Source organism: Diadema setosum, chromosome 12 (assembly GCF_964275005.1).
Source record: "Diadema setosum chromosome 12, eeDiaSeto1, whole genome shotgun sequence".
In the NCBI taxonomy this organism is placed as follows: domain Eukaryota; kingdom Metazoa; phylum Echinodermata; class Echinoidea; order Diadematoida; family Diadematidae; genus Diadema; species Diadema setosum.
Window position 1 is genome coordinate 3,560,778 of NC_092696.1, and position 14,010 is coordinate 3,574,787.

At 36.9% G+C, this 14,010-nt stretch overlaps 1 protein-coding gene across 1 annotated transcript in view; it reads left to right on the plus strand.

Annotated features, from left to right (window-relative positions):
• LOC140235700 (uncharacterized) overlaps nucleotides 1-14,010 on the plus strand; it is a 272,960-nt gene that overhangs the window by 240,132 nt on the left and 18,818 nt on the right. Inside the window, exons 9-10 of the mRNA XM_072315715.1 lie at nucleotides 64-246; nucleotides 2,675-2,857. Coding sequence (XP_072171816.1) covers nucleotides 64-246; nucleotides 2,675-2,857 — 366 coding nt within the window. The remainder of the gene's footprint in view (nucleotides 1-63; nucleotides 247-2,674; nucleotides 2,858-14,010) is intronic.

Consider the following 14,010-nt stretch of genomic DNA (forward strand, 5'->3'; position numbering starts at 1 on the left):
TGCATTCTTGCTAATTCAACTCTATTTTGGTTGTTGTTATTTTCTCTCGTTTTTTTCCCACAGATGCAAGATCTGGAGTTGCATCTAAGCAAACAGCAAGAGGATATAAAACATCAGTCCTCAGGAGGAGGTGACTTGGCTCGATGGGTGTGTACTATGCCAGGTCTACGGAAGCTCGAGCTGTCGTGCCTCTTCTTGCCCGATGGTTTCCTCTCAACAGCCAGTGCTTTAGCATCATTCTGTCAGGTATGTAATCTTCGTCCTTTGCTGATATCGTCATAGAAGACCGTACGTGAAAACTGTTTATGCAATTCATGATTTTCTTAAAAGATAAAAGGATTTTTATTTCTATTTCTAGCAGATCGACAACATTGTGACAGAACTGAGGTTATTAGTAACTAGTCTTCTTCATCTGTAAACCCTTGGTAAGGGTACTTCAGTTGAAATGAATGTTTTACTCTGAACCGAATACAATAAAAAAGAACGAGATGTGTCACCTGGTCTTTTGCCTTCTCGGAAGTTGAGACGACGAAATTTCACAAAGCTATAGGTGATCTGATTTCGGGTTGTCCGTCCGTAACATTGTGTTTGGACAGCACAACTTGAGAACCGTTTGAGATATACTAATGAAATCAGGCATATGTATGTATGACTGGACGAAGTTGTGCCTATCTACTATTTATTGGGTGCCAATTCTCAATGTAAAATATCAAAGAAGAAAGGTCAAAGGTCAAGTCTTAATGCTCAAAATGTCACGATTTTCTCAAAGCTATGCCATAGCCAAATGTGTTGTCTTCAAACCTTGAATAAACACGTATTACACCATAAGAATTATTTAGGGAAAATTATGAGGTGGAAAGTCCAAAGGTCAACCGAAAAGCCAAAATTTCACTCTTTTCTCATATCTCGGTTATGCTTCCAAGTATTTTCAGGGAACTTAATACATATGCCTGTGCAAATTGATCTTGTACAGCGCACGTGAACTTGTTAAGTATCTCAATGCGCTCCGTTGTAAATCAACCTCATTCCATTACGATTTAATGTTTTTATATTGACTACCGATTCTGTAGACGAGGTCTCCGATAGACAAAATATGATCTCGACCCAATTTATATACAACCCCGTATATCAAACCGGGTGTGCACAATAAACGTTTTAACATTGTTTGATTTAAACATGTAGCATATGAACGGTTTGTTTGCAAAAACCGATAAGTCCATTTTTGAAGATTTTGAAGTACGATCTCTGTCATAAAGTACAAAATAATACCTTTTAAATGATATATTGGTCACTAAATATAAAGGTATATTTTTGAAGTTATGGTCAAAAGAAGCAAAATTTTTCTTATTATTCTCTTTATTTTTCTTGACCTTTAATCGCAAATATCTCCATTTGGCAAATATGGACTTATCGGTTTTTGCAAACAAACTCTTCATAATGTTCTCCGTATACAGTACAACAAGAACCTGAGTCGAATACAAGTGAGTAGGGTATAGGTTTAGTGCAGTCCAGTGCCAAGTCACACAGCTAGGTGATAAAACGTTTGAGAGCATCATGACACAATTATGTAAAGCAGAGGTACTAGTATTATATCCTAATACATAGAGCTAGTATTCTTTTGCTGATGTGCATACATAATAATTATCCTGTACATCAAAAATAATACTAATAGTAATATCAATAATAATGATAAGAATAATAATAATAATAATAATAGTGGTAGTAATGACAATAATAATATTAGTAATGATAATAATAATACTAATAATGAGATCAATGATAATAGAAATAATGAACAACACACATACAATGTAAATATATATATTCATATTGTGTATCAAAAAGGTCCATACCCCTCTAACATGGCCATGTCGTCGATAATTTGGTCACTACCACAAAGGCTAACCCTATTCATTTTCCTCTCTTCATATTCAAGACATGGTTTGTCACTGCGAACTGTGTGTTGAATATGAACAAAGAAAAATGGACTGTGTGGTTTGGCCTTTTTCTCCCTTCATTGCCAATATGATGAGCATCTATTTTCTTTCTTTTTTTGAGAATCCTTCCGTACACACTTGTTTGACATTTAAAGGTGGAAATCGAAGTCTAAGTAGGTCCTGCCCTGTTAGTATTAATGTGCCATGATATCTTTGAATGATTTTAGTATTTGATCAAAATCTGAGCACAAACGTAGACAAGCAGAGTGAATGACAAACGTTTATTTAAATCACCGGGTGAGATGACTTTGTTTCGACACTTAGTACAAAATACATCTTACTGTTTTCAACTCAGTAACTGATCACTTGCTTAATCAGGATATAATCCATGATTTCACTGGTTATCATATCGATAACAGATAACAATTACAAATGAAAGCAGTTGTAAATTTCCAGTCACTTCAAAATGCGTTGGCCTTTCTTTTTTTTTTTCATTACGCTCCTTGTGAATAATTTGCAAGCATACTAGGAATGGGACATAGAGCACATTTCCTTCTCTTCAACCTTAATCTGTGAATAATTTTATTGGATCTAACGTTTGTCCCTCGAAATGCATGCACGTACTTGTGTAAGGCACATTCCAGCGTTATTCGTATCATGTACTCTTTTTCGTCATGCATTCTCGCTAATTTAACTCTATTTTGATTGTTGTTATTTTTTCTCGTTTTTTCCCACAGATTCAAGATCTGAAGTTGTCTCTCAGCACAGAGCAAGATGATTTAAAACATCAGTCCTCAGTAGGAGGTGACTTGGCCCGATGGGTGTGTACTTTGCCAGGTCTACGGAAGTTCGAGCTGTCGTGCCCCTTCTTGCCTGATGGTTTCCTCTCAACAGCCAGTGCTTTAGCATCATCCTGTCAGGTATGTAATCTTCGTCCTTTGCTGATATCGTCATAGAAGACCGTACGTGAAAACTGTTTATGCAATTCATGATTTTCTTAAAAGATAAAAGGATTTTTATTTCTATTTCTAGCAGATCGACAACATTGTGACAGAACTGAGGTTATTAGTAACTAGTCTTCTTCATCTGTAAACCCTTGGTAAGGGTACTTCAGTTGAAATGAATGTTTTACTCTGAACCGAATACAATAAAAAAGAACGAGATCTGTCACCTGGTCTTTTGCCTTCTCGGAAGTTGACACGACGAAATTTCACATCTTCGTTTTTTTTTTTTTTTTTGTTTTTTTTTTTTCTGGAAACCACTTTTATTTTTGTCTCTCTCTCTCCCTCTCTCCGTCTCTCATACCTCTGTTACCGCCATGATTAACTGGTATCTCATCGTTTACGTACGACCACACTAGACCCATATAATATTACTTAAGTTCGTTCGTACTATTGTATAAGATCACATTATTAGTTTATGGAGATAGACTATACGGACATGGAATAAACAGAAAAAAAAAAAAAAAAAAACTTATTCTCCTATACTAGAACCACTGGCTGTGCTCACCCTCCACCCACTCGAAAACTGAATCGCATCGCCATTCGTTCTTTCCGATAACAGTAAGGAGCTGGAATTTCCTGTCCTTGAAAACCGCTGCAGCGCCATCTGTAGGAGCATTCCCTAACCGGCTAAAGGTTCATCACAGTGGCTAGTCTGTCTTTGTTCTCCATAATATGTGCTTGTAAATATCTTTAAATAAACGGTATTATAATGTAAATAACACAGTCTGCAAGAATCTTCATCTTATTAAAAGAGGCAGACTTAACCAAGAGAAGAAGAAGAAGGAGAAGTCAACTAAAGTTTGTCTGTAAATTGTTTTCAACGGTTTGATCTTGTGTCTTAGGATTGGAATCTATACACATGTACATAGATGACGATGAAAAAAAAAATATATATATAACTTTATTGGACAACATCCATAGCAGCCAGCAGGCTGAATCGCAGCCATTATGTGGGTGTGAGAACATTGAAGTATAATGTAGAAAAAACGAAGATACACAGGGACCGCGGAAGCCGGAGGGGGCGGGCTGCGCCCCCCCCCCCCCCCCCACACACACACACTTTTTGGATCGTGAAAAAAAAAAGAAAGAAAAAGGAAGAAAGGGAAAATCGGGGGGGGGGGAATCACACTACCCGATTTTTTCACAAAAGTGTGCTTCATCTTTATCTTGATTTTAAAAAACGCAAAAGCTCCGTCAAGTGGGAGGGGGCATCCCCCTCGCACACCCTCCCCCTCTACCTCATTAGACTTTGTACATACACACACATGACGCACACGCGGAATAGGAGCTAAATGCCGTGATTTTGCTATCAACTCTTTCCTGAAAAAAAGTCAAATTTATTTCCATATTTTTCTTCTTTTTTTAAAAAAAATGGGAGTGGGGGGGGGGGGCTAGAAAAAAAGGCCAAGTACTTCACCAAAAGTTTGCACCAGATTGCTGAATTTCAGGTCTGAAAATGTAAAATCACCTTCGTGTGGAAGGAGAAATATCCCTTTTGTATATCCACTCTCATCAGTATCCCTTTCTGTTTGATTTCTTAACAGAAAACGTTCATGAAATGAATTGTAACTATGAATTAATTCAAGAAATTTATTTAGATGCTACACTTTATAGGCAAATTGTTGAATTTGCACATCAAACATCCTGCTACCTTCGTAAGTAGGCCCGTTTCAAGTCGATAAAAGACGGAAAAATGCATAAAATTACATTATTTACAACATCAAAATGAAATTTAAAGTTTTCACCGTGGGAGGAGGAACACCCCCTCCCACACCCCCCCCCCCCCGTACCCTCCTCTCGCCCGGGCTTGGTTGCTTCGCTCCCTCGCATAGTAACCACAACTCAAAAAATCACAAGATCATTATCAAGGCTACGCCGGTGCACCTATATGCAGGGGGGGGGGGGTTCAAGTCAATAAAAGACGCAAAAAGATACATCAAATGGCACCATCTACAAAAATCACAAGATCATTATCCGGGGGGGGGGGGGGGTTGACCTTCATACACCCCCACCTCTTCTGCCCCGCCCCCCCCCCCCCAACTGAAAAACGTTCCGCGGCCCCTGATACATAAAAAAAGAAAAATACACCCCCCCCCCAAAAAAAAAAAAAAAAAAAAAATGGGAAAAAATAATAAATAAAAATAATAAACAAATACTAAGAAAAAAAATATATATATAATCAGGGTTAAATATTGCACAATGAAAGCAAATAACGTAAATAATGGTCATGTCATGTACCTCCACTTGTGTATCTATTCCAAAATGTATACTTGATAACAAAAACATTCAAAAGATTAAACAAATCAAATCAAACCTACGCCAATATAGTCCAGTCAAAATATGAAATGACCCCCAACTAATTGCAACAAAAATGATTCTACTTGCATTTGACCTGGAATAGCTACTAAAATAGCATATTAAAAGTTCCCTAAAATTAGAGTGGTGGATCACTGTCTAATTTGCATAAATTCAAAATGGCCGCCATACAACCTATTTATGCCTATATCTCGGGACATAGAACCTGCAGAAAGTAAATTCTGATGTCTAAATCTATGGTTTTTAGGTCAAGGAATACAATTATGATATCTTTAGTAACTTCCAAGCATCCCAACATATAGTTTTTGCATATATTTGCATATAATTACATGCAAAATGGCCGCCGTATGCAAGTGCAAGCCCGGATCTCCGTATATTTCATTTGTAAATGGCCCCTTGTTGTCCGAGGTCTTAATTCTACTGCTGAGAATCACTGATATAGAATATGTTCCACTCAGAGAATAATTAGCTTTAAGTTACTAAAAAAAAAAATGAATTTATTTATACATAAATAAATTCAAATTATTACCGCGAATATACTTTCAGATACAGCTGAACCTCTCGTATCCGGACAAGTCGGGACCGGGGCTCATCCGGATAAGGGATTTGGCCGGATACGGGAGACTCAATGCTTTATACATGTACATATACATACACATGTACTGATGTAGCCCATTGTAGTACCACATGTAGTAATGTGTATACTGCAACCTTTTCATTGTTACACTCAGTAACAGACCCCAAAATAGAGGTGTATGTTAATGTTGGAAGTAATATGTAATTCATGTGTGTTTGTGTAGGAGTTCTCAAGGAGTTGGGAATCCCCCTTTCCTCCCGCAATTATTAAAAAAAAAAAATCACGGCGAGATCTGGATAAAGGGAGGCCGGATAAGAGAGGTTCAACTGTATATACGAATACAAACTGCAGAACGTTATTGTACTGTAATGTCTACATCCAAGATTTCAAGGGCAAAAATTGATATAATACCATTTACAACCTCAATGATTATCCTTACACCTAGCTTCATATTCGTGCATTGATTAAAAGTATTGTATTACTCATATTTTCTGGAGATAAAACCTCAGAATACTAAACAACTGTGAGTAGTATCAAATGGAACAGATTCTATTTAACTTTAATCTCAACTTAGCTTCCAAGGTGTTCTCGATAGGTACACAAACATTAAAGTCTCAAGTGGTAGGAATCGTTAAACTTATTTCATGATTGCATGATTGTATACATGTATCATTATAGGTATTTTGCCATCATGTTAAATGCTTATAATACTTGTGTCTATGATGCAATACTTCTATTTCTTTCTCTTTTTTTGTCAAGGGGGGGGGGGGGGGCACGTCATCAGGATCATGATTATCCATGAGCTAGTCTTCAAAAGTTTCATGAGTTTGGAAATTTGTATAGAGGATGTTCTTGTCATATTAGGGTACCTTGTCATTCACAGACTTTCTTTCAAGTTCACCTTCCATGCATTCTTGCAGACTTTTACTTGGGAGAAAGGAAATTGGAAGAATTTGGGAACCTCTAGGGACGTATCTGGAAGCCTTTAAGGACTTCCAGGGCCCAGGGAAGCATGATGTCCATAATATTCATGACACTGGTGATAAAACCTATTTACCTAAGTTTGTTGAACATTTGATCATGTGTTTTCAGAAAGAAGATACGAAATCAAAAGTGGCCCCCAATATTTTGGTCCCAGCCCGAAGGTGGCCGCGCCTAGATCAGATTTTAGGTGCTTTTGGACATCCTGTGGTCTGCGCGGGTATGGGGGGGGGGGGGGTGGATGGTACCCATTTTAACAATGCTCTACCAGCCAAGATTGGTAGCAAATGGAATGCACTATTTGTGAAGATGATGAAAGTGTGAAAATCTGTCCCTATTTGGCACTAGCCCCATGGTGTTCACCCTGGATCCGCCATGAACAATCTTGAAAGTATGTCAACACACTCACCAATGCATTTGCTCAATGTCCTCCTGATTATATAAAAGCAGCGACTCTAAATTCAGAGGGGGACATGCAGTCGCCAAGATATTCAACTTTGTACCATATACCTAGTTCTATCACACCTGGTTCTATTTTTTTTTTTCTTTTTCTGAGATTTTTTCATGATTAGATTCCTTAATTTCGGGGTTCTGGGACCTTTTGGACATGGTGTGACACGTGTCTATTTGAACAACTTGATAGTCTGTCATCCTTGGGATGCTACTCGCCAAGTTTGTTGAGAATCTTTCATTGCATGGAATTTTTAAAGAGAATCTGAAAATGATTTTTGAAAAATGCATGCATGACTCATGACGGACGCCAGACGATAAATGATGGCTATTTGCAGTATCAGTTCGCTGTCTTGAGCCTTTGGCTAAGATGATTGTAAAATCTCGTGATTCAAAGTTACTTGATTTCAAGAAAAATTTTCTTCCATTTCCAGTACATCATGTTCATTTTCTGGCTTGCGATAATGCGCTTGTAATGTGATCTCTGAACATATAGATCAATAATAAAAGTGTGAAATGAGTAAACTCGCTTACACACAAAGTATTCCATACTTTTACTATAGATTCTGAACTAGGGTAATGTGATTTTTCAGTTGATTGATTAAAAGCAAACAGGATCTCGGCTTCATTTCATACAGACGTAAAGAAGGGTCGTAAGTCTCACATTTGTAAACTGTCTCGACGTCTTTATGCTCCTTATTCCTAGTCACCAATTAGAACAGCATCATCTGACTTTTCACATATTTTAGACATACAATATTACAAGTGCCTGATTTCTAATGGCCACCTGCAACTACACTGCCAGTTGCTAACAGCCTGTCTTGCAGTTGCATCAAACTTCCTTCAGCAGGAGTTCCTTGATAGCTGCAGCTTTGTCTGTAGAAATCAGAACATACACTGACATATCTTTAATCAAACATCCTCCTCAAATCGTCCCAATTCCAATGATTGTATGTCCTTTCCCTTCCACTGTTTAAGTTGAAGAAAAGCTGCTGCTGCTGAAGTGGAGGGAAGGGACCTTTTGGAAGTGTTGGGGACGGAGAATAATATGTAGTTTGTTCATATCTGGCTTCAGATTGCTTTTTCGCCAGAAATATTGAATTCAGCCCTCATACTGCTCACATTTCCGAAAAAAAATGTGTGTTTTCAAAGTTTTTAATAGTGTAAAGCCTCAAGGCAATATGAAACATTTCTTTTGATAAAGATGCAGATCCAATAACATGAAAAATTTTAAAAGTAAGACATATCAGAATTCATGTATACGTGTCATATGTCGCTTGAAGCCGACGAGAAGGATGCTGTTTGTATTGATCGACTGATGAATCCAGTGTTCTAGTAATAGAAATGTTAAGGCATTTTTTTTTCTTTTTATCTGGATATGAATCATAATGTTTTACATTTTTCAGAAAGTCACTGGGTGAAACCGCGCGAAAATATGACAAAATCCTCTTCTATACAATAATAATCACGGTCATATGACTTACCTTCCGTTGCTCATTGATAAACATGTGTTTACCAAAAGTTTTGCCAAAAAAGACACAAGTATCGTCTAAACATGGAGGCAACAATCATCAACAGGTATGAAAAAGATGTTTTAAAAATTCTGCTGAATGATTTAAGACCAATTTTTGTTTACTGTAAGTACACTTTGGAAGCTATATGAGAGTATAAATACTAGTAAAAGAAAATAAATGACAGAAAAAATAAAGAATTATAATAATTATAGACACAGGTAACCATTTAAAATGAAGGAATTAGATTACATCGCAGTTACAAGATACATGTGTATTTTAAACAATTCCTGCCACATAAACATGTTCAGAGGCTTAATTTGAAGAAAATGGAATATGAGTAGTACAGTACTTTTAATCAATGCAGATTTATGCAACTATTGTAGGTGAAAGGATACGATTTCCTTAATGTTGTGAATGGTGTTATGCCAACCTTTTTGCCCTTGAACTTTATGGTTGCAGGCATGACATGTATGTTCTGCAGGTTACACACGTGTATATCTGTATAAACTTGAATATACACAGTAGGTTGTATATATACGTGTATCTTGCGTGTATATCTATATAAACTTGAGTATACACGATGGTAATTTGAATAGATTTATAAAATGTAGATTTAATCAGAGATTTAGCGACTTATTCCCGAGTGTACTACATTAATGATTCTTAGCAGTAGAATTAAGACCACAGACAACAAGGGGCCATTACAGATGAAATATACGGAGATACGGGCTTGCACAGACATATGGCCTCCATTTTGCATGTGATTATATGCAAATATATGCAAAAATTATATACAGGGATGCTTGAAAGTTACTAAAGATATCATAATTGTATTCCTTGACCTAAAAAACATAGGTTTAGACACCAGAATTTACTTTCTGCGGGTTATATGTCCCGAGATATAGGCATAAATAGGTTGTATGGCGGCCATTTTGAATTTATGCAAATTAGACACTGATCCACCACTCGAATTTCAGGGAACTTTTGATATGTTATTTTAATAGCTCTTCCAAGTCAAATGCAAGTGGAATCGTTTCTGTTGCAATTAGTTGTGGGTTAACCCACTTTTTGCCGTATTTTGACTGGACTAATACTGAAATCAGATGCTTAACTCATTTTGCTCGTTGTACATATGCACGTAAAATGACCATGAAAACTGCAGGACCAAGTGTGAAGCTGGGGATAAAAGAGAATGTGTGGAGAGAGAGAGAGAGAGGGAGAGAGAGGGGAGAAAGGGAGAGAGAGAAAGAAAAAGAGAGAGACGGGGAGAAAGAAATGTAGGGAGAAATATTTCAAAACTCAATTGACACCTGAAACAAATTTCCGAATTACATATCGTTAATTATTATGCTGAGAATAATACTTTACAATAGAACACTAATTCATTTACACTATAATTCAAATTACAATAACATTAGTAAGAGGAATATGTATGATACCATTTATCATAAAGTGTCGTTAGAAATATGCGAAAAGTTTTTGATTACTGAAGAATAAGCATCCATCCCGCGTTTATTAATCAGATTATGTTTTATTAAAAATCGTTGCTGGGGCGACAAGACCTTGCATCTCAATTTTTGGTATAAATGACTTTCTCAGACTATTGGTCTCAGCTGCCCCATCCCCAAAATAAAGTCGTCATGGCATGACAAAGGAAAAAAAAAAATCCCACTCTATGTGGGTGCCTCGGGCACCATGACCCTTTTCCCAAACATTTGACATTGCAAATACAAAAATTAATTGTACGTTAATTATGCATTATCTGATCCTGTTACCGCAATCACGACATACTTTGATTAAAACATAATACATATGGAGAAATGATTGCATTACTGGTTGTGACTTTTAGAATGCTTAATAATAATTCTAGAGTTTTACCCTCCCCCCCCAAAAAAAAAAAAAAAAAAAAAAAAAAAGATTAAGAGCCTCTTCAACTCACGCGAAATCAAATTGATATCACATTTTAGTCATTTTATATAATGCACGTAAAGCCCGTCTAGGTTGTAGAACATAGTATGAAACTGGAGAAGAGAGAGAGAGAGAGAGAGAGAGGGAGAGATAAAAAGAAAGTGAGTGGGTGAGAGAGGGAGGGGGGAGAGGGGGAGGGTGGGAGAGAGAAAAGTTTAGGAAGTTGCAAAAAGGAGATGTAATCAGGATATACAAAAACATATTAAGAACTGAAACAAACAAGCTTCAGCTTAATTTCAATTCAAGGCATAAAATTATCAGAAATTATCACACTGACTGGTATACAATAACCGAAAGATATGTTACATAATATAATGATATTCTGTCTTCACATTGTGTTATATTAAATATTTATCACATTACGGTAACTGTAAAATAAAAATCATATGAAATTCTTTTAGTATTCAACTTTATCAACCTGCAACTTATCAATCTGCAAACATATTTAAATGTCTGTGAATTATATACCTTTGGTGTGAGTTATAATGTGAACACAGAACAATAATAAAATTACCTGTACAATACAAGTACCACTTGAAAACTATAAACAACCAATCTCAAGTTGAATCTACTTGTTAAGTAAGGCATTTACACTGCTCCTGTAACGCTCAGTCCTGCACTTGATCTTCCTGAGTTTGTTGCTATGACTTAGGGTTCTGTAGCTGTTCTGTGTCGGCGGGAACCAGTCTGGAAATCTCGCATAGAGTGAGGCAGCGAACCTCAGACACAACTGATATCTTCTATCACAGAGGGAAGTGATGTTGCACATGACACAGGCCTCCTTATATGATTCATACCTGTTACCCAAGATTATACGGAGCGCTCTTTTTTGATCCATTTCGATGGCGTTACTTTGTTTATTAGTATTGTTATGGATGAATACCACACTGGTACGCTATACTCTAGGACTGCTCTGATGTAGCTAGTGAAGATGTTAAGTAGGTCTTCAGATGGCGCCCTGTATTGTTTAATGACGCGGAGTACGTAGAGCTTCCTTGCAGCTCGTTTGACAATGTCGTCGACATGCAAATCCTAAAGAAGATTACTTTGAATAGGAACCCCAAGGAGCTTGAACTTTGTTATTATTTTCTCCCAAAACATTGTCGTTCAGCTTGAGCTTGAGGGGTGTTTTGGTGTTATGGTGAACGCGGCACGCTTCACTTTACATGTCGAAGGGTTGAGTTTTATCAGAGTCTCCGCTTCGGCAAACCACCTACTGAGTTCCTTGAGTGTGTCCGGGACGCGATTTTTTTTTTCCGTAACCCTAACGCGTCGAAATTGCCAATTGTGGCACTTGAGCAAAGACTATCAGAGTACTAGTTGGTTGCGATACTTGTGTTGCTTTCCTGTATACAGTACCATGGTCGTCTGCTAACCACAGAATCAGATTAGAATGTGAGAATGGCACGCCGCCTTGTGAACTGTCATAACAACGGCTTCGTGTGTGTGTGTGTGTGTGCGTGTGTGTGTGTGTGTGTGTGTGTTGTGTGTGTGTGTGCGTGTTTCCACTTCGCCATGGGCATCGCGTTCTGCTTTGCCGTCTGCTTACACTACTGGTATTCCTGTGGTTTTGTTCGCCGTCTTCTGACACTTTTCCTTTTGTCTCGCAAGACTTGCGTTGTTAATGATAATAATAAATATCATTTATAAAGCGCTTATTACAATGTTTCTAAGCGCTGAGCGTCTCGATGAAAACATTAGAAAAGAGAAATTCAGTCATGGACTACAAGATGCAAACTCGAAGTTTTCATCAATATCTTGCAAAAGTAAATTGGAAATCTAAGCTTGGAATGAATTATGATATAAGTATTATATAGGCCTATATAGGCGTACAACTGCAGCAATTGCTATTGTTAACATTGATCATGTCTATTAAGCCACGCAGAATCAGATTCGAAGTGTCCATTATGTCTAATTGGGTAACATGAATACACTACTTAATTGGTTAATTTGGGTTTATACTTCTCCAACCTCACGATGATTGTGCTTTTAAAAAAAATTGATTCAGAAAGGCGTAGTAGGCTCCTTTTTAGTTCAGGTTCATGTAGATCAAGATATATGATTAAATTCTCATGCACTAACATCCAAGATGAAGATGGGGGAGGGAAGAGAAGCTGGGGGAGTGTAATCATTGATTTCGATCGATGAAATCTCTATATTGATATATTAATTCAATCAGCTTTATAAAGGCATTTTGAAACAGCATTTATAAAGCAAACAGCAACTCCTTTTCATTTAAATTTCTAATATCACGTACGGATTATATAGGTCTATATTTTTGGATGTTCACTTTATCATTGCCAACCCTATAGTTCTCCTCATCACTGTGCCTCGTTGCCTCTACCAAAACGACCATCAGTGAAGGAATTCCACACCCAAAGAGAAATGTGGATTGAGTGAAAGCAGCAACATTAGTAAAACACATCCGTGACAGTTAAAGGAAAATCGCACAATATTGTAAAAGATGCAAAAGTTATGCATTTTTAACGTTTAGATGTTGGTACAACTGGATAAGGGGATACTTGAGTTCATGATATCATGTGTGGACAACAACATAAAGAAAATATAAAGAAAATCATAAAACATGTTTTTACTTTCTTGCGTAATGAAAGAACATTTGACTATAAAAACCGCTTTCAGAAAGTAGGGGGAATGATTACTGCCTTTAACATAACTTATGTCAGTATCAATTAAGTTGATGGAATGTGTAATTTTCATGAAAATTACACATTCCATCAACAACTTCACGAAATCTCTTGCATATTTTCAGCTTCATCATTATCATCAGTTAAATAAGCATTGCGACTATCAATATATCCTACTCGATCCCTCCCTTCAATGCCCACATGGCCTAGAACCCTTATTGTAAGTCGATTCAATGAAATGATGAAGATAATTCATGATTGAATATTAAAACACTGATTTGTTTGTTTGTTTGTTCGGTGTAAGAACACTAGCCGCATTCACACGTGTTAGCTGGTTACCGAGCGCGCTCCAAAACTCGAGTTCTTGTTATACTCGTAACTTTTTATGAAACTTCGTGATCGATATATTATAGAAACAATCACCTGGCATTAACTGGTATCAGATTCCAAGGTGGGTTCATGAGTTTATGAGTAATACACATTTGTCGAAGCGACTTGAAACGATCGTTTTATACTGTGTTGTTATTTGGCACAAATTAATTTCATTTATTCTAATGGTGAAGGATAACCAAAAGAAAATTAATCTACCCGATATTAGCCAAATTTAATGTCTTTTCA